Source organism: Trachurus japonicus, chromosome 6 (assembly GCF_045865225.1).
Source record: "Trachurus japonicus isolate A0001 chromosome 6, Traja_1.0".
NCBI classification, from domain to species: Eukaryota; Metazoa; Chordata; class Actinopteri; order Carangiformes; family Carangidae; genus Trachurus; species Trachurus japonicus.
This window is the reverse complement of record NC_140912.1, coordinates 32,729,010-32,749,796: the sequence shown is the minus strand read 5'-3', so window position 1 is coordinate 32,749,796 and position 20,787 is coordinate 32,729,010. Positions and strand designations below refer to the sequence as shown.

The 20,787-nt window shown below is 43.6% G+C and overlaps 2 protein-coding genes across 2 annotated transcripts in view; both read right to left on the bottom strand.

The window, feature by feature from the left end:
- The window catches only part of LOC146986482 (uncharacterized), a gene marked incomplete at its 5' end in the record, with an annotated part of 532,005 nt that overhangs the window by 80,842 nt on the left and 430,376 nt on the right, over positions 1 to 20,787 (bottom strand). The gene's annotated exons all lie outside the window — the stretch shown is intronic.
- LOC146986493 (uncharacterized) lies at positions 751 to 4,958 on the bottom strand (the record flags this gene model as incomplete). Its single annotated transcript, XM_085780374.1, has 2 exons — positions 751 to 928; positions 2,653 to 4,958. Coding segments are annotated over 2 exons (2,484 nt in total), but the record flags the coding sequence as incomplete, so codon positions are not given.

Here is a 20,787-nt window from a genome sequence, read left to right as displayed (position 1 = left end):
GAATGGATAAATGGAATTGTAATGAAATAAAACAAAATAAAAAATTGATAAAAAAAAAACAAAAAACACTGATCTGTTGCACCACTACTCCCTCCCTCATGATCATCCACATCCTCAACTAGAATAACATGAATAACCGAGTTTACCAAGGCCGTGCATCAGCAACAGAAGACAATTTAAATCAATTAGGGTGACGGATTAGTTTCATTCAGCCACTCAGCTGTTGTTTCAAGCAGCTCTCCTCTTGTGCTGCCAAAATCACCTGATCAGCGACGAGTCGACATCAAGCTCAAAATGTCATTGTGGAGCAGTAAAGTCGAGTCTGTGCAATACACACACACACACACACACACACCACACACACACACACACACACACACACACACACACACACACACACACACACACACACACACACACACACACACACACACAGCAGCTTCTCCTGCCTCAGATCTACATCACATCTGCTCAGCTTCAGCTACAGTGGCTGATCCAGCTGTTCTGTTAGCAGCTTCATCTGAGAGCAGCTCATCATCATCATCATCATCATCATCATCATCATCATCATCATCATCATCATCATCATCATCATCATCACCACCACCACACTGACCTCTGAGTGACCTCTGACCCTTCACCTTCTACCAGCTGCAGTAACATGGAGTCACAATCAGTCGCTGCTTCAAACTGAACTTCACACATTTGAACTGAACACAGACAAAAGTCCAACAGGTCCAGTCAGTGAACTCACCTCAGAGTCTCCAGTCGACAGTTTGGACTCTCCAGTCCAGCACACAGATACTTCACTGATGAATCACTCAGCTTGTTGTTACTCAGGTCCAGTTCTGTCAGGTGGGAGGGGTTGGACTTCAGAGCTGAGGCCACGACTTCACAGTGACTCTCTGAGAGTCCACAATGAACAAGTCTGTGAAGAGAGAAAATATCACATGAACAAGTGGGAGAATCCTTACGATTCAGCTTGGGGACAAACTGCAGACCGGTGCGTCTTGGGCCGGAGACAGATGAGCAATAGACAGAGGAAGGACGCTGGAGGACACGGTCAGTTTTAACTCCAGCGTCCTTCCTCTGCCCGAAAATATATACACTATAACGGCAGTTGAACTCGTAACTTCCAACTTGTGAACTTGTACCAGATCAAACTGGTACAAGTTCGGGTCGGAAATACACGAGTTATGGGTTGCCTGGAACGCACCATAAATCAACCTCCTGTAGAGTTCCTGTCAGCTGCCAAACTCAAATTTTAGAATAATAAAAATAAATAAATAAACATGTTTTAGTTAACATGCAGTAAACTGTCCCGTTTTAGCCGAGAGGGTACAAAGTCAGAGAGACACTAGTTATGACGCGGTGAAAATGTGAATATTATGGGCTGGAGCTGAATATTTCGTTGGATAAAGGAAGATATTACCTCTATGTTTTTCTGTCTCTCTTTTTTTTGCGATTTTTGGGTTTTTAAATAATCTGGAGTAATCGAAATGTTTGACTTTCCCCATCAGCTGTGCTGGCGACACGGTATTGATTTACTTCAGGAAAGTCAGAGTCCACGATAAAACATTAACGTCAGTTCAGAGTTCACTCATCTGGGACAAGAAAATCTTTTCTGTTGCTAGGACGTGACTGATTGTGTTTCAGGTTATTAGTTGGACCTCATGTATTTCCATGGAAACGGGAGGCAGACTAACAAAAACCTTTCAAATTGAGAGCAAATTGTCCATCAACATGAATATATTTGAACTATAATAACAGGTTCTGCTCTTCTGTTGTGGGATCAATAGGCTAAACACATCAATACCAATAAAGAAGAAACACTGATATTTGATTTATTACTACTACTGATCAACAATTCTAGAGGGATTAGTTGTTTACCAACAAGTCAGGATGCGTGGAGGGTCGAGTTTGTACCGCGGCAACGGCAACTCGGCCAAGGCACAGGCCACAACTCGGCCAAGGCACAAGCCACGGACACTTAGAGCATGGCGTCGGTTATCGGTAAAAACAACACTGTCACTGTGCATCCCTGACGTTACCTACAGATATTTAACAGACAATCATGTTCAGGAAAACACTCTTACATGATTACAAAACATGGTGGCTGTGAGGACTGAGGTGCTGCCTGGTCAGAGACGAGGGAAGAGGACGAACATGTCTAAAGTCTGGAACAACTGCATCCTGACCCGAACTGTACCTGCATGGCTGAGTATGTACTGGTAGTTTAAAACAATTATATAGTTTAAGATTAATTAATCTCAGCTTGCTTTCCATTGGTATGTGACCTCGTCTTCAGTCACTGTCGTAGTAAACATTTCACAACTCATTCGCTGCAGTTATACAGCTGTGCCTGTGGGCATATTTAGCTTCATCACCATTCAAACCAATGTATCTAACACATTATATTGCTCGAAATAAATCACCAATGTACTATTTTCTCTCTCGTTTGCCTTGAAAGGGGTGCGAGTTGACGGTATTCTGTAAAATTTGCGCGTTTTGTTATTTATATCAAAACAATTAGTGCAACTAACAGCACAAAAAGACATGATCACGGCTCTTGCTGCTCCCTTTCTGCAGGCGATATGCGCAGCAGAACGTCAGTGACGTATATCCCTCTATATTGATCATGTCTAGACTTACCGAGCCTTCCTGCAGTTCCTCACAGCTGGGATCAGTCTCAGTCGTCCCTCCTCTGATGTGTTGTACTTCTTCAGGTCCAACTCATCCAGAACCTGCTCTGACATCTGCAGCATGTAGGCCAGAGCTGAACACTGGATCACAGAGAGTTTCTTCTCTGATCTGTTCTCTGACTTGAGGAACTGTTGGATCTGCTGATGAACTGACTGGTCCTTCATCTCCGTCAGACAGTGGAAGATGTTGATGCTTCTGTCAGGAGAGATCTTTGTCTTCTTTTTCTTCAGGTTGTTGGTGGTTCTCTGGATGGTTTCTGGACTGTTGTCTGTCTGACCCAGCAGACCTCCTAACAGCCTCTGGTTGGACTCCAGAGAGAGGCCATGAAGGAAGCGAACAAACAGGTCCAGGTGACCGTTTCTACTGCGGAGGGATTTCTTCAAGACTCTCTGCAGGAAGTCATCCAGGGTTAGAGGACTGTTATTGATCAATGGAGGACTGTTATTGATCTGTGGAGGACTGTTGTTGATCTGTGGATGACTGTTAATCATTGATGGATAACTGCTATTGATCGATGGATGACTGTTATCGATCCATGGATGACTGTTAACCATTAATGGATGACTGCTATTGATCCATGGATGACTGTTATCGATCAATGGGTGACTGTTGTTGATCGATGGATGACTGGTATTGATCAATGGATGACTGTTATCGATCCATGGATGACTGTTATTTATCCATTGATGACTGTTAACAAGTGAAGGATGGCTGTTATCGATCAATGGATGACTGCTAACGAATGATGAATGATGGTTATTGATCGATGGATGATTGCTATCAAATGATGGATGACTGCTCGCCTTGATTCCATCAGAGGAAGGCATTGTGCTCTTCTCTGTCTCTTCGTAGTCTTTTCCCAGGAACTTCTTGAGGACCTGTGTGTTCCTGTTGGTGAAACAGTGGAACATGTAGACTGCAGCCAGAAACTCCTGAACACTCAGATGAACAAAGCAGTAGACTGTTTTCTGGAAGATCACACTCTCTCTTTTGAAGATCTCAGTACAGAGTCCTGAGTTCACCAAGGCCTCTGTGACATCCAGACCACACTGCTCCAGGTCTTCTTTGTAGAACATGATGTTTCCTTTCTCCAGCTGTTCAAACGCCAGCCTCCCCAGCTTCCGAAGAACTTCTCTGTCGGCCTCCGTCAGCTCCTGTGGACTCGTCTCATGTCCTTCACCGTACTTGTTCTTCTTCCTCTTTGTCTGGACCAGCAGGAAGTGTGAGAACAGGTCAGTCGTGGTCTTGGGCAGCTCTCCTCTCTGGTCTGTGGTCAACATGTGCTCCAGAACTGTAGCACTGATCCAGCAGAAGACTGGGACTTGACACATGATGTGGAGGGTCCTGGACATCTGGATGTGTGAGATGATTCTTCTGGACAGATCTTCATCACTGGACCTCCTCCTGAAGTACTCCTCCATCTGGGCGTCAGTGAAGCCTCGGACCTCTGTTACCCTGTCAACACATGTAGGAGGGATCTGATTGGCTGCTGCAGGTCTGGAGGTGATCCAGACCAGAGCTGAGGGAAGCAGATTCCCCTGGATGAGGTTTGTCAGCAGCACGTTGACTGATGACGTCTGTGTGACATCAGACACAACCTCCCTGTTGTTGAAGTCCAATGACAGTCGGCTTTCATCCAGGCCGTCAAAGATGAAGAGAAGTTTACAGACAGCCAGCTGCTCTGCTGTGACCTTCTGTAATGTTGGATGGAAAACATGGAGCAGCCTGAGAAGACTCAACCGCTGATCTCTGATCAGGTTCAGCTCCCTGAACGAAAGCAGAACCAGCAGACTGACATCTTGGTTCTCCAAGCCCTCGGCCCAGTCCAGAGTGAACTTCTGCACCGAGAAGGTTTTTCCAACGCCAGCGACGCCGTTGGTCAGAACCACTCTGATGGGTCTCTGTTGGACAGGTGAGACCGTAGAAACGTCCTCTCTCTGTTGGACAGGTGAGACCGTAGAGATGTCCTCTCTCTGTTGGACAGGTAAGTCTTTAAAGATGTCGTTGCACTTGATTGGAGTGTCATGGAGGGTCTTCTTCTTGGACGTTGTCTCCAGCTGTCTCACCTCATGTTGGGTATTAACCTCTTCACTCTGTCCCTCTGTGATATAGAGCTCAGTGTAGATCCTGTTGAGGAGGGTTACACTTCCTGTTCCACTTCCTGTTCCCTCAGTTCCTTCAGTCACTCGTTCACATCTGCTCCTCAGACTGATCTTATGTTGATCTAAAACCTCCTGCAGACCACGATCTGCTGAGAGAGAAGAGACAGAGTCAGACTGAAGACAGAGAGTCTGACAATCTGATCAGATTATTTTCATCAGCTACAGAAAAACTACAGACAACAAAGAGAAGGTTTGAATCATCATCTTAAATGTCAGTGCTGTGTGATGGAACAATGACTCTGGAGAAAGCAACAGGTCCTGGTTTCACAGATGATCACATCAGACAGATGTTCAGTCTCACTTTGTATACAGCTGCTCTGATTGGTTGTCTGCAGCTCACCTCTGGTTCTGGGTCTTTTTCCACACTGGGGACAGGAGGGGGGTCCTGAAGAACCAGACTGGTCCCAGTCTGAGGTGAAGCACTGTCTGCAGAACCAGTGTCCACAGCTGGTGGAGACTGGATCCTTCAGGACGTCCTGACAGAGACCACAGCAGGACAGCTGCTGGTCCACAGAGACACCACTCCTCTTCCTCCTGTCAAGACATTTCTGGATCAACAACATGTCACAGCTCCACATCTGAGCTCTGATTGGTTAACCACTTTAAAGGGGGCGGGGCTTCAGTAAGCAAAGGAGCAGAGAGAGAGAAAGTAGAGGAAGACGAGTGTAGAGAGACATTTTCTGGTAATGTCACTTTGATCAATGTCAAGTTGTCATAATAAAGGCATCCCAAACCAATTTAATGTCAAGTTGTCATGACAAATATATTTTCTGGTAATGTCACTTTGATTAATGTCAAGTTGTCATAATCAAGACATCCCAAACAATGAATGAATGACACTTAATGACAGCAGTCATAAACGTTTACAACATTGACATAATGTTTATGACACGTTCGTGACTGTGTTATGACACTGTTATGACAGTGTCATGTCACTCTTATGAGGATACTTCAAGTAAAGTGTTACCGTTCTGTCTCTACAGGAAATGACCTCAACTGCAACACTTCACTCAGTTCACAGCTTGGTAACATTTCTCTTACTTTGTCTCTGGTGGTCCAGGTTCACGACTGAGGTCTGGAGGAAGTCCAATGGACCGGTCACTCCTCACAGACCAGCAAGTGGGTCCAGATCCAGACTTGAAGTCAATAAGTTCATCTTTGGACCAGTCACTCCTCATGGACAGACAGATGGATCCTGGAGACTCTGCTCTCAGTCTGTGGTTCTGATCTCTGCAAACACAAACATGTTTTTATTCACATCACATTGATCAGTGATCAGTTCTCTGATCACAGAATCATTGTTAATGTTCAGTTAGGATGTTACCCAATACATTTGGAAATCAATCAGTCCACCTTAAATGTCAGTATGAACTGAGCATGTCACTTGTTGTTTTAGAGGGAAATTCAAAACTGCTGATGCGCGTTGCCTTCAGGGACAGTTTTTCATCAAGTAGTCTCTGTATTTCCCTCTAAAACAACTCTGTCTGGTAACGTTGTGTTATTATCTCATAGCGTGGTGAATGTGCAGGTCACAACTTGTCCACCAGAGCGTTGTGGAGTTGTTGGATTGTGTATTTGATGAGTTTGATGAGGGAAACCAAGAAATCCCATGAGCCTCCGTAGCGTAGCTCTGAGCAGCTCACGGCTCTGCTCCGCCGTTCTAAAAACAGCTTGCACCGACAATTAAAGGTAACGAACCTACTGCTATGACTACAGGGATTATGGCAATGGGCCAATTTGCCAAAATGTTGGACTATCCCTTTAATTTGCATATTTGGTATTGAAGTAATCCAAAAGTAACTAAAAAGTAATCCAGTACATTACTTCAATTGTGTGATACTTAGAGTTACTGATTACATTATTTTAACATGTAATTTGTAATTGTACTGGATTATATATTTAAAGTAACCCTCCAAACCTGCACACAGGTCTGAATCTGGTTTCTTACTGTGACTCTGGAGGTCCAGGTCCAAGACTGAAGTCTGGAAGATGTCCCATGGACCAGTCACTCTTCATGGACAGACAGATGGATCCTGGAGACTCTGCTCTCAGTCTGTGGTTCTGGCCTCTGCAAACACAAACATGTTTTTATTCACATCACATTGATCACTGATCAGTTCTCTGAACACAGATGCATTGTGGGAAGTCTCCAATGACGTCAGCGTCCAGCACCAGACACTGTAGTGAAGGATGGAAACAACACAGCAGCATCATAGACAACAGTGTAGAGTCAGTCAGTCATTAACTGTGTCCAGTGTCCAGCTGTTGAACATCTGTCTCACATCAGCTCTACACTGGATCTCTCACACACACACACACACACACACACACACACATACAGAGGACACACACACACACACACATACAGAGGACACACACACAGACAGGCTTGAGGAGTAATGGATTACATGTCATAGCGTAAGAGAAAAAAGAAGGAAACTGTAATCTGTTACAGTATCAACTTTATTTTATTTATTTATTTATTTATTTATTTATATAACCCGGTTAAAAATATAGAGAGATAAATAATGGGTTAATAAAAGCACTCATTTATTATTTATTTATATTTGTTTATATTTTTTTATATCCGGTGATAAATACTTATTTTTGTATTATTTTCTTATTTCATGTAATAAAGATATATTTTTGTGGTAAAGAATGTAAAAAATAATATTTCAAAGAGAAAATATATATATTTTTGTTGAGTTAACTTAGTGTAGGGAAAAGCCAATCAGTGATTGAGGTTACAGGTCGACCGGATTTGGAAAAGGACTCAGCCGGAAGAGAAGGAAAAAGGACAGAGCAACGTGGAGGGAGCAGAGAAAAAGGAGGAGTTGCATGGCGGTGAAAGCGTTACGGCAGAGCCAAAGACTTTAAGAACTAACGACGCTGTTTGAAGAACGTAAGTCGAGACCAACGGACAGTGAGTCTCAGAGTGACTGTTCAGTCAACACAGGCTGTGTTCGAAATCACCCACTCACTCACTCACTCCCTATCCACTACATCATGTATATGATATAGTGGACTACATCATGTACACGATGTAGGGAACGACGGGAGGAGAATTCGGACACTAGACGGTAATTTTCTGGACGTGGTTGCGTCAGCTGATGCGCCAGGTGTTGCTGTGACGGAAGCAGACGCGCCGAGAATCATGTAAACAAACCATGGATGTATCCGGAAACCGGACACATAAAAAATAAAATAATAAAAACCAGACCCTTGCGTGAACATTTTAGGATGTGATTCTGTGTGGTTGTGTTACTCGGACAATAAACTGTTGAAATATCGGAAGTTTGGTTTGGTAAACTACTGTTGTGTGTCCCGACCGTGAGCCGTTAGCGGCTCTGTGGCTATTAGCTTAGCTCGTCAGATCGTATTTACTGCATATTCTACTACAGTTTCTTAATTAGATTGATTTAATGCTGCCTGTTAATGTTCGGATGCTGCTGCCCAACTCCTGCTCCTCGGGCGAGGCAAACGGAGCGAAGGCAAATACGTCTGAGGAGTTTTTTTGGTAAATTGCCTAAATAAATCGTAGCTAACATGCTAATTAGCTTCCTCTTCTTCTCTGGCAAAACAAGACCGCATTGCATTGTGGGATACGGGAGTAGAAAGTAGTGTACATCCATAGACTGTAAAAAAAAATGGACGTAGACTTCCGGTCTGAAAAGTGAAGCCTATGCGGAAGTGACTTTACGTGCAATCCCAGCCGCATCCTGCAGGGGGTGGCTGCAGAAAGCCCTGGTTCCAATCCACTCCCATTCATTTTCAATCATGAAATATTAAAAATAATAATTTTTTTTCTCAACTGATAACGGTCTAAACAGCTAAAGTTCATCATCCTTAAATATGACCTGGTGGTCCTTCTGAAAAAAAATCTATAATTATTTAGATATTAGTCCTTCCTGGTTGGTATAACCGACCAATCACCTTCCAGCACGGAATATGATTGACAGCCTGATGACTGAGACGTCACAGGTCAGACACAGTGGATCAGACACCGAGGATTAACACCGGAGGGGACCTCCCGTCGTTTGCGTATTGTGTTCAGTCAGTTTTAATTTAATTTCTGATATTTTGTCGATATGTGTGGATGATAGACAGCACAGGTGCAGTGCTGGCAGTTAATTAATTTCAGCCAGTTTTCGTTTCACCTTGTCCGACGGTGCTAACAGACCCGGAGGGAGCTGATATCACGGTTAAGTGAGTATTTTTTTCTTTTTCTTAATGTGTAAAAATTATATCTAATTTGTTGTATATTCCAGAAGACCACTGATTACTTTCCCGTGTGTTCTCCTGTGTGTTCTGACCGGAGAACATGAGACTGTCACCGTCCAAGACAAGTTAATTTATAGTTAATGTGAATAATCGAGTCACACGGCTAACGTTAGCTCCGTGTTAGCTCCGCGTTAGCTCCCGTGTTAGCCATGCTAACCGTTAGCTCGTCTCCGACTTTTACCGGACCGGGATAAATCCGGTTTAATATTTAACGACCACGGCGTCATGTTGGCAGGACAGTGATCGGTAGGATCGGTCTACAAGCTGCAAAGCCCCCAGGTTTATCCATCAACTTGCTATCTTGCTGGTGTCATACTGTACTGATAAATACAACATATAGAGGTGGGGGTTTGTCATTTACTGCTGTAAATTCACACACAAATGTCTTTAATTGAAGCAGACAGTCATGCACCTGCCATGTTTTAATTTAAGTTCTTGTGTTTTACTGTGATTCTAAAGGAGCCACAGTGAGAACTGAGTGACCGGTGCCAACAGAAGGAGGACATCATGTGAAGTTATGGAGCTGTGATGATGATGAAACCAGAAAACCTCTAATGAGAGAACAGACCAACTGTTTGTTTATTATTCCATGTCCACATTTGACCTCACACTTTTTAGGATGAACTTAAAGGTGTACAGAAAAGAAAATTGAATTTGAGCCCACTCTGGGTCATAAAATTAGTGTAATAACTCATCTTTCAGACGATGTAGGCCAAACTTTGTGCAAAATTCTATTTTTGAGTAAATCCGTGATGAAAGTGTGTATTTTAGTGTAGTTTTTTTTTCCGTATTGGATAATGCAGGCGCACGGATTATACGTCAGCCTGTACACGATTCACTAGCCACTGATATTGGATCCGTAATCCGTCATTCAAACGTCTGAGACACGCACACACACACGGAGCTCGGGCTCGCCCCAAACTTTGAATATCCCGCCCGCTCGATAACGACCAATCAAATTCATTTTCCTTACTCGGGTAAACTCGTGTTGCAGCTCGTGACAACTCGGCGCGACAAACGGGACAAACGGCCATTTCTGTACACCTTTAAAATTGACAGTGAAGATTTGGAAGCAGCTATTTTCATAGTCCAGTTAATACAAATGTTTTATTCAGTCGATGATTGTTATCATTGAAAATGTAATAATAAAGAAAGTTACTGTGATTAAATTGTAGTATTTCTTTTACATATTTACCATAACCTCATGGTCAATGTAATGTGACACTTTGGTGAATTATTGTTTTCAGTATCATAGATTAGTTGACAAGACACATCAGGAAAGCACAAGCTCTGATATTCATCTCTGGATGCTTTATTATTTCAAGGAGGGTAACAGGGTATTTTTCTTGTGTGTAGTGAAAGCATACATAGAAATAGTCCTGGAAAGTTTTTTCCTGAATTTATTATTGATTACAGCAGTGTGTCGTGGTGTTAATGTTACTGTAAAGGCCCATTAAAAATCAGTAAAGCAAATCTTAGTAAATAAATCAATTTCATGTTTAAACTGCACTAGTAATTTCAGCATTTCACAGCATTGAAAACGTTTTATAAGCTGTGGATGATGTAAAGGTGAGCCATACTGTCAAAAGACAAGCTTGCTTATATTAGCTGAATTTACAGTACAACATCATGTTGGTAACCTGCAAAAAATATGTGCATATATATATATAATAGGAATGTAAAATAATAGCTAATAGCTGGGTGAATGCTGTAACGTGGTCGACAGGTCGGAGCTCCGGCAGCCGATCATCGGTGATGCAGGTGAGGTAACATCAAGTCCAGGAGCGGTCACCCACCAGTCTCAGTCCATGACAGTTTAATGTGTTGCAGCTTCACAGTTTGAGAAAAACTATAGTCTCTGGGTTCTGTAAAACAATTTAAAACAATATCAAAATACGTTTCACAGCTTTACATTAGCTTATTAATGCTAACATCGGCTACAATAATGTGACACATTACTCCTCATGGGATCTATATGTAGTTCAAACATGGACATGTATTTAATAAGCTTCTGAGATTACTTTCACCGTTAAATATAAAGTTTACCTCGAATTGTAGATGCTAACGGTGTTAGCAGCGTAGCCGCTCGGCAGTTAGCCGGTGTTGCTGGGTAAACTAGCAGCCTCGGAGACACGGGTCCGACCCGCCCCTCGACCTCCTTAGCTCCGCCCCCTCGTCCAAATATGGTTTCTTCTGGCTCCAAAAATCAAAAATGGCGGCGCCCTGAAAGCCAATCTCCGGGCTTCACAAACGGCCCTTCACAAACCAATGGGTGACGTCACGGAGGGTTGCCACTTGTGTACATCGCTTGTTCACTCAGTTTCGCGGTGCATTGTGGGTGTTTTGTCATTCACTACATAGTGGATGAAATTAATCGCGGAGAATTCGAACAACACTACAAAATGGCGAACACACGATATAGTGCACTACATCTGTGATAGGGGGCGATTTCGAACACAGCCTGTCGAGTTTTGAGTTTGCATGAGGACTATTCTGGAAAAGAGTGTCCGACGAAGAAGCGCAGCTAAAGCTAAAGCTAATGTAGCTCACGTTAGCACACCTGACGGACTTCAGCACCGAGCCGCTCGCTCAGCCACTCGCCTGGGTGAAGCCTGTTAGCCTGCTGTGTGTATCCAACCTGCATGAGGAGACCCGCGGTGAGTGTCTGCCACGGACGCTGCCGGGAGAACGGGACGCTGTCGGAGAAAACGGGAAGCTGGCTGGAGAACGGGAGGAATCGTCAACGACCGACGTCGTAGCAACACGCTAGAGATGCGCGGATAGGCAATTATTTCATCCGCAACCGCATCACAAAAGTCGTCATCCACCCGCCATCCACCCGAACCAACGTTTTTTCAAAACCACACCCGCCCGCCATCCGCCCGTTGTTATATATCTAATATAGACGATGCAAGGCGTGAGCGAGGTTAGAAAGCTTTTGCCTGTTAAAGAAAGGAGACTGATCCAATGCAGCAGAGACATTCAATGCGTGCCACGCATTAATATCTCTTGGCCACGCATTAGTGGCCAAGAGATAATATTATTTATCATTATTATAATATTATTGTCATTTCCATGAAGAAAGTGTTGACTATTGTTGCCAATGCCCTCAGATCAGGAGTGCGTTCCTCACACTTTGTGTGCGCAGTTGCAGCAAGCAGAACGATGCTTTTAAGAAGTAAAAAAATGTTTTAGAAAGACTAGGCCTATATTTTCGTTAGGTAAAAAAATGTTCTGAATTTATTTCAATAAATATTAACTTGTTAACGTTATAATGCTCAATTAGGGACGAGGGCGGGGTGCACAGTGAAACAGTGAACAATTTCGCGACAAAGATGAACCTTTATTGATAGCCTATCTGCAGCCATGACAAAATATCAGACAATCTCCATTGTCAACGACAGGCAGGAAAATAAAGACAAACAAATAGCCTATGTTGTAGGCATAGGCATAGGCTCATACGTTTTTAAGTTGAAATAAAAAAAATAAAAATAAATTAAATAAATAATAACAATAAATTGCCTGCAACTTGGCCAAGGCAAATTAGCTGAAGGGGGGAAATCAAACCCATCAGACTGCACTTTATCATCAAACTTGAATTATACTTATGAAAATAGACAGTCGCGACAAACAAAGCAGGCTAAATAGCCTTACATGTAGCCAATCAGAGATGCGCTTCACTTGAAAGCGAGGCCAAATAATTAACACACAGTAGTATATCTCGAATAGAAAAAAACAACAATAAACAACGCAATTGCCTTAATTCCTTTGCACTGTAGTGCGCCCAAAACAACAGCTACGTAACCATCAAAATTATTCAGCTGACCGAACTCAATATAGGTTAGACATGGGCTTATTTGGTATAGCCTAGGTAACGTAGACTAATTCGTTTAACATATCCAACCGTATGTCTACTTAGATTTTTTATTAGCACTGTGCAGGAATAAAATGGCATCTACAGTGCCAGGATTCAGGCGAGAGCGCCTGGCCTCTAAAATGCGCCCTGCTGCGCTGAAGGAGCGCTCACTTGCGGCACTTGTTGCTGGGACACATAGGATTCTCTTGGCAAGGTGTTGTAGTCGTGGGAATGATTGTCCTTGTTTCCCCCAAAAGGAAAGTAGATTTTCCTCTGCTGATCCGTCGAGATGGAAGTTTGTAGAGAAATAATCCTCTACTTCATCAACAAGCACAGGTGTACCCTCCAATCTATTATAGCCTAATATTTTACACCTATAAAACAGTCAATCAACATAACATAAACTTAATAGCCCAGGCAGGCAGGCAAAGTATCAACTCACCTTGCTCTGTTGCTGATTGGGGCTCGGTGACAGGTGGCTCGGTTGCAGGGTTTTCTTCTCCATCACGACTGACACAGACGCTTTCCTCTGGAAGAAGTTCCCGAACTTGCTTAATCACCTCTCGTCTGTCCTCTTCTGCCAGCATTTTCAGCGACTTAAATTTCGGGTGGAGAAAAGTGGCGATTTTGTGAGTAGCAGTCGGGTGCATCTTCTCATCAAGCAGAGCAGACGCGCGAGAGCGGAGAGTTTTCATGTAAGGTGGGTCTCCAAACTTGGGCTCACAGTGTTTTTTCAGCTTGAAAAACCAGAGCAGAACCATCTGAATGGTTGGGTAATGTTCTCCTTCAAGCTCGCTGATTGCTGACTTGAAAAGGGTGAGAAACTCAATCAAGTGTGCGAGTTGATCCTGGTGAATGCCATCGAGGCGATGTTCTTGATCTTTGCTCCGTAGAAGCTCTTTGATGTCTTGGTATTGTTTCTGGATTGATTCCAACATCATGACTTTACTGTTCCATCGCACATCACATTCTTGATTCACGGTGTGCTTTAGGCTGGCGACGGCACCGGTTCTTTTCAGATATGCAACAAGCTCTTTGCAGTAATCGATCATGTCCACGACATCTTCAATGCCCTCGGAGTCACCCTTTCTACTGAAGGTGTGTCTCAGCACCGTGTTCAGGATGTGTGCGGAGCACGGAATCCAGTGGTAGGAGCGGAGTGCGGCTTTTATGTTAGGGCCCTGGTCACTGACAAAAACTACCTTAGCTGGCTGTATTCCGTAGGACGTCAGTACACTGGTTATCTGCTCATGAAGGTTTTCGCTGGTTGTTCTCAGTGTTGGGTCAAACTCCACTGTTGACAAAACACGACTTTCCAGCTTCCACTCACTGACGTAGTGACACGTAAGGACTGTGTATGCCCTTTTTTAAAATTCATCTGTCCACATATCGGTGGTTACAGAAATACCTCCGTTGTTGCTGATGACTTTCTGGATGTCCTCCGAAAGTGTCTGCTTAGCAGTGGAAGCCTGCAGCTTTGCCCGATCACACACAGTTTGCCGATGGGGCAGGATGGCACCAGCATCAACGGTACCGCACTTAGCGCCTATGTCAATCAGCGTCTGGGCCACTTGTTGAAACCCTTTACCCGAGACTATATCAAACGGGCGCATATCAATAGTGCACAGGTCCACACATGCATCTGTCAGCCTTGTTTTAACATCCTGTGGCACTCTTCTGGGATCACGGCGGACGAAACTGCTCAGGGTGTTTGTGGAGGTTTGGGGTTTTGCACAAATGTGATGCACCATGTTAGATGTCCCGGTTTTGTGACTGTCGTAGACATAAACAGCGTCGCAGCTCTTGCAAATCACGTAGCCAGCATTGCTATCATCCTGATTTACAACCTCATAAAAACGATTCCAGGCCGAACTTTTCTGGTCTTTTTTTTCCCTGGTCTTTAGTACTCCCTTTTTTAGTTTGTCGCGTACCACGTTTGCCGCCGGCATTGCCATCTTTTTCGTTTTTCTTCTTCTTCTTCTGTTGTGTTGTGTTGTGTTTACCGGAGGTTGCAACCAACTAACAGGAGCATTTCCGCCACCCCCTGGACTGGAGTGTGAACAGGAGAATGACAGGAAACAAAATTATTCTCTCATGCGCAGCAGTGGGGTTTCACTGCAGTGCCCGATGAATAATTGACTGCAGTGGCGGCTGGTGGTCAAATTAGTTGGGTGGGCTAATAAATAAATTATAGGCTACCCATTAAATGGTTAACACAGCAGTAGCTAAAAGTTAGGGTTATCCCATCTCACAAAAGTAGGCCTATAGCAACTAACTAGGTCTACACACTGCATTAAGTAGAAGGGTCTAGTCCAAAAAAAAAAAACACTTAACCTGGTTATCTCACACATGCGTACACACAGTCTCTCTCTCTCTCTCACCCCCCCACACACAAAGTCTCTCTGTCTCTCACGCGCGCACACGCACGCACGCACACACACACACACACACAGTCTCTTTCTCTCTCTCTCACGCACGCACACACACACACACACACACACACACACACACACACACACACACACACACACACACACCCGACGATATTGCTCAATTAAAAAAAAAAAGAAAAAAGAAGACGATATATGCAGCTCATATCGACGGCCTTTCTGGTCTGTTATCGCCATGTCATTTAAGGCTGGTGCTCCCGGTGAGTTTAGAAACTAGATTCTCCACTTCGTTCATGTTAGCAAAGACAGTTTAGAGCAGTAAAGTAATGCTACCTGTGATGCTAGCGCCTAGCGCCGCTGTTTCTGTCTTCTCCCTCCCACAACAACACAACTTTTCCTCCGGTTCCTGTCATTGGTCTGAAAACAGCGGTGTTGGGCTAAATGAAATTAGCCCCAATGACAAGTAAACCAAGGGGGCGGGACATGACGCCTGTCAATCACTGACCCTGCGTCAGCCCGCTGCTGATTGGTCAGAACCGATCGGCCTGTGGGCTGAATGAAATTAGCCCAAACAGTCGGTCAATGGCGAGGGCGGGACATGGCACCTGTCAATCATCCACAGTGGGAAAATGAATGAGAGCAGACCTGGAGCAGACTCGGTGAGCTCGGGCTGATTAAAATTAGCCCATTTAGAGATCCTGTGTTTTTCTTGAAACTATTTAATATTGTTGCCAGTTCCGATTTTTATTAAGACTTAGAACAGTCTTTTGTATGTTATTTAGAGAATATTTTTTCCTCATCTTTTGTTGTGTAATGCAGGGAGGGCTTAGCCCCACTAGCCCATTGATACCAGCCGTCACTGATTGACTGTTTCAAAGAGTGCTGCTCGTTTTTCGTATGTGGGTAACAATATTTAACTATGTATATAAATTTCCGAATTGGTTCAACCGCCACCCGCCCGAATCTAATTAAAATCTATTTTTTCGTCATGTCACCCGCCCGACCCGCGGTTTATCCGCGGACTCCGCGGTTGTGTCCGCAAACCGCGCATCTCTACAACACGCTGTATCGGGGAAGAGACGAGGACGACGCCATTACAGCCGTGAGTTTGGTTTTCTTTGGCGCCGAGGCGCGAAGCAGCCATTGTTGTTTTCTGGCTCCAACGCACACAAGCCACGTCTCAGGCCTGCAACGATTTACTGATTAAAGGGTACCCATTTTATTTTCATTCGCTTATTGAAGAAAAAGTGCCGGCTTTAGAGGTAATATTTTATTTGTGGTTTTGAAACTGAACTGTGTTGAGTGTGCACAGAAAGAAAAGAAAGTACAGTAAGCAATTGAACTGACTGAAATACTGTTCATTGGGGTTTATTGATCCATTTACAGGTTTAAAAGGATAAAATAAGACAAAGATTTGCAATTGAATAATTTTTTTTTTTTTTTTTTTCATATTGTTAAAATATTTGTGTGTTTAATATTTACTAAAGTAAATTGCTGAAACTTACCTGTTGATATTCATTTTTCATCTGGTATCTTATGAGTATTTTTGTTTGATTCAAGAGTGCTTTTTAGGGAAGCTTAAAAAACTTAAAGGGTACCTATAGGTAAGAAAAACACATTTGATTTTTAGTTCATTTATTACAGAAGTGATAAATACAAGCTAAAAGCAGTAGTAACAACACATTTTGGGGTTAAATAAAAGTAGTTAACAAGGGAATAAATAGACAAGTTCATAAATACGTTATTACAGCCTACTTAACTATTATTATTAATTAACCTAAAGAGAAAGTGATTTCTTAAACTTAAAGAACTTGGGGAGCGCACCTCAGTAAATAGACCTGACGTCTAGAGGGCGCTACATATATTGAGTATATGTTTAAATGAGGATTACTTCTTGACAGGATTACATTTTTAAAATGTTGCAGTTGTCCTCCTCCACTATTATTTTTTATTTCCTTCGTGACGTCCTGTCAGCTTCAGGACTCTGACTGACCGGTGACTCATGGTCGTTTGTCACGGGAGTTTGTCCACTGTGTTTTATTTTGAAATTTACCGGATGCTGAGTGAGTTTGACTTCCTGTTTTGAGTGATCTAATCGATGTGGATTGATGTGTGCTGGTTGTGTGATATTCTTTATTAGTATATTTGGTATTGAAGCAATCCAAAAGTAACTAAAAGTAATCTGGTTGATTACTTTAATTGTGTGATACTTAGAGTAAGTTACTGATTACATTATTTTTCAAATGTAGTTTGTAATTATACTGGATTACATTTTTAAAGTAACCCTCCAAACCTGCACACAGGTCTGAATCTGGTTTCTTACTGTGACTCTGGAGGTCCAGGTCCAAGACTGAAGTCTGGAGGACGTCCCATGGACCGGTCACTCTTCATGGACAGACAGATGGATCCTGGAGACTCTGCTCTCAGTCTGTGGTTCTGACCTCTGCAAACACAAACATGTTTTTATTCACATCACATTGATCAGTGGACACACACACACACACACACACATGTTTCCTCTTCTGTAACGTCACACACACTTAAGGTTTTTATCTGGTCTCTTACTGTGAGTCTGGAGGTTCATGTTTGGACCGGTCACTCTCCAGAGACTTTGATCTGTCCTCCTGTTCCTCCACATTAACACTCATCTTCAGGACTTCAGTCAGTCTGAGAGGGAAACCAGTAACACACACACACACACACACACACACAGGATCAAGACACACCCAAATCCACCGAGGACAAACTATAATCACTTCCTTGTCTGATCCAGTCGTTGACCTCCACCACTCATAGGACTTTGACATTAAATCCATGTTCATCCAGTCACCGTGACCTTTGACCTTTGATGTTTGTTCTGAGTTTGAAGAAGTTGTGTGGAGGTGAATCTGAGACAATGTGCTGACGTATGTACGGACTACGTCTGACTCTTCTTCCCTCCACAGTCCACACAGACACACTGACTCTCACACTCTGACACAACAACAACAACAACAACAACAATAATAATAATAATGTTGTGTTGACACTCACTTGTCTCAGACTTCAGTTTCTCTCCTTCTGCTCCGTTCACTCTAAAATGGCGTCTGAACATTTTTACTTTCACTTCCTCCTCAGCAGTTACAGGAAATCACACAAGTTCATGGCGACAGAGGGGAAGTCTCTTTCTACAGTAGAGTGGCGCCACCTGCTGGGTAACTCCTGGCATTACACCTGTATGGACAGGTGAACTCTGACACCATGAATAAACAGTTAGCTGAGATCCAGCTGTGGTAGAAGAGCTGCTGAGAGATTTAAAGACACTCCACTACAAGTTACAGCTCAGTCTGTTCTCTGTCTTATTCATCACACATGTTGTCATCAACTAATTTGTGTCTCAGTGTTGTAACTTAACTCGCCCCGGTCTGGCAACACGACCATATATGGAAAACACAACCACAACTAAATGTAAGTCCACACATAAACCAGGAGGATACAAGGAGAATCATGATGAACTCCTTTTAGAAATGCACTCATTGACATAATGTGTTCCCTAGCCCCTTACCCTAACCTTAACCATTACTCTGAACCTAATTTAAACCTAATTATAACCTAAAGTCTTAACCCTCAAACAGCCCTTGGAAAAAGTGAGGACGGGCCAAAATGTCCTCACTTCCCCTAAATGTCCTCACTCTGTTGGTTATAAACTCTCAACGGTCCTCACAATGTAGTAAATACAAGAACACACACACACACACACACACACACACACACACACACACACACACACACACACACACACACACATCTTACAGGTGTTTTTCTGTGGGGAACAGAAGCTGATTGTGCTGAGTTCATCTCTGACTCTGGGATTAGAAAGAATAAATTATCATGTGTAACAAGTGGGCGTGTCACTGGTGGCCAATCACATTATCAGCATTATTTTCATCCCTCTCTCTGATTGGTTCAGGACGGCTACTTGCTACAGTGGACCTGATGTGTTCAGAGGAGGAAGAAGAGGAGAAGAGGAGAAGGAGGAGTTTCTAATCTTGAGTAAAGCTTGACAGTGATTTTAAACTGGACCAACAGATAAACTCTGTTGTCAAAACCAGTTTTTGAGTCCTGGTTCTGGTCCTGGTCCTGGTCCTGGTCCTGGTCCTGGTTCCTGGTCCTGGTCCTGGTCCTGGTCCTGGTCCTGGTCCTGGTCCTGGTCCTGGTCTCCGTGGTCACCTCCCTCATAGGTGAAGCAGCAGCAGCAACGAGCATCAGGCTGAGCAGCAGAAACAGGATGGAAGGTCTGGGGTCGACTGATGCCTCATTCATGTTCAGGGGTTCAGTCGCCACTCGGCTAAAGGTGCAGTTTGCGTATTACAGTGCGGTCTCTGACCTGGAGGAGTTATGCTTCGTTCAAAACAACTCGGAGGTCGGGATTCCCAACTCGGAAATTTCCGACTCCCGACATCATTGCGTTCACGCTGCAGGAACTCGGAAGAAAAGAAACATGGATACCTGAAGGAAGTTTGGCGTATTGTGGCTCACAGCTGAATATGAAAAATAAATGCAGCAGTAAATGATGTTTATTTTGGAGGAGAGGAGACGCCGCAGATGAGTGCACATATAATGTTACAGCCTCGATAACAGTTTAACGTTATTTCCAGACCGCAATTTCACACTATACAACAATCACAGCTTAATATAAAAGTATTTCATAGAGGCTACTGCAATAATACACAAAAATATGCATTAAAACCTCAACAAATAACTTAAAATGTCTAAATTCTAACCGTTTAAGACGAGGGCCGCCATGTTTTGATGTTGTCGTGACGTCAAGTCGGAAAGTCGGAGCTCTGATATGATACCCAAGTTCCCGACCTGTAATTTCCGAGTTCGACGCCGTTCAATTCTTTTTCTACAGCTCGGAGCTATTTTTTTTCCGACTTCCGAGTTGTCTTAAACGCAGCATTAGTGTGTGTGTGTGTGTGTGTGTGTGTGTGTGTGTGTGTGTGTGTGTGTGTGTGTGTGTGTGTGTGTGTGTGTGTGTGTGTGGTGTTTTATGTTGTGTAGTCGACCAGTCTCTGCTCCTCAGTCTCTGAAACACTGAATGTTTGTTCATGTTGCTGCTGTTGATCTGTATGTGGCTGATTTGATGCTTCTGCTTTTATGGAGGTGAAGTATTTGATGAATTAAAGGGAAAGTTAAAGGTCAAAGGTCTCTCTTCTCTCCTCCCCCTCTCGCTTCCTCCCTCCCCCCTTCTCTCTCTCTCTCTCTCTCTCTCTGTCCCCTTCCCTCCTCCCCTCTCTCTCCTTTCTCTTTCTCTTCCTCCCTCCCTCTAAGTCTCTCCCTGTCTCCCCCTCTCTCTACGCTCTCTTTCTCCCCCTTCTCTCTCTCTCATCCCCCACTTCCTCTATCCTCTCCC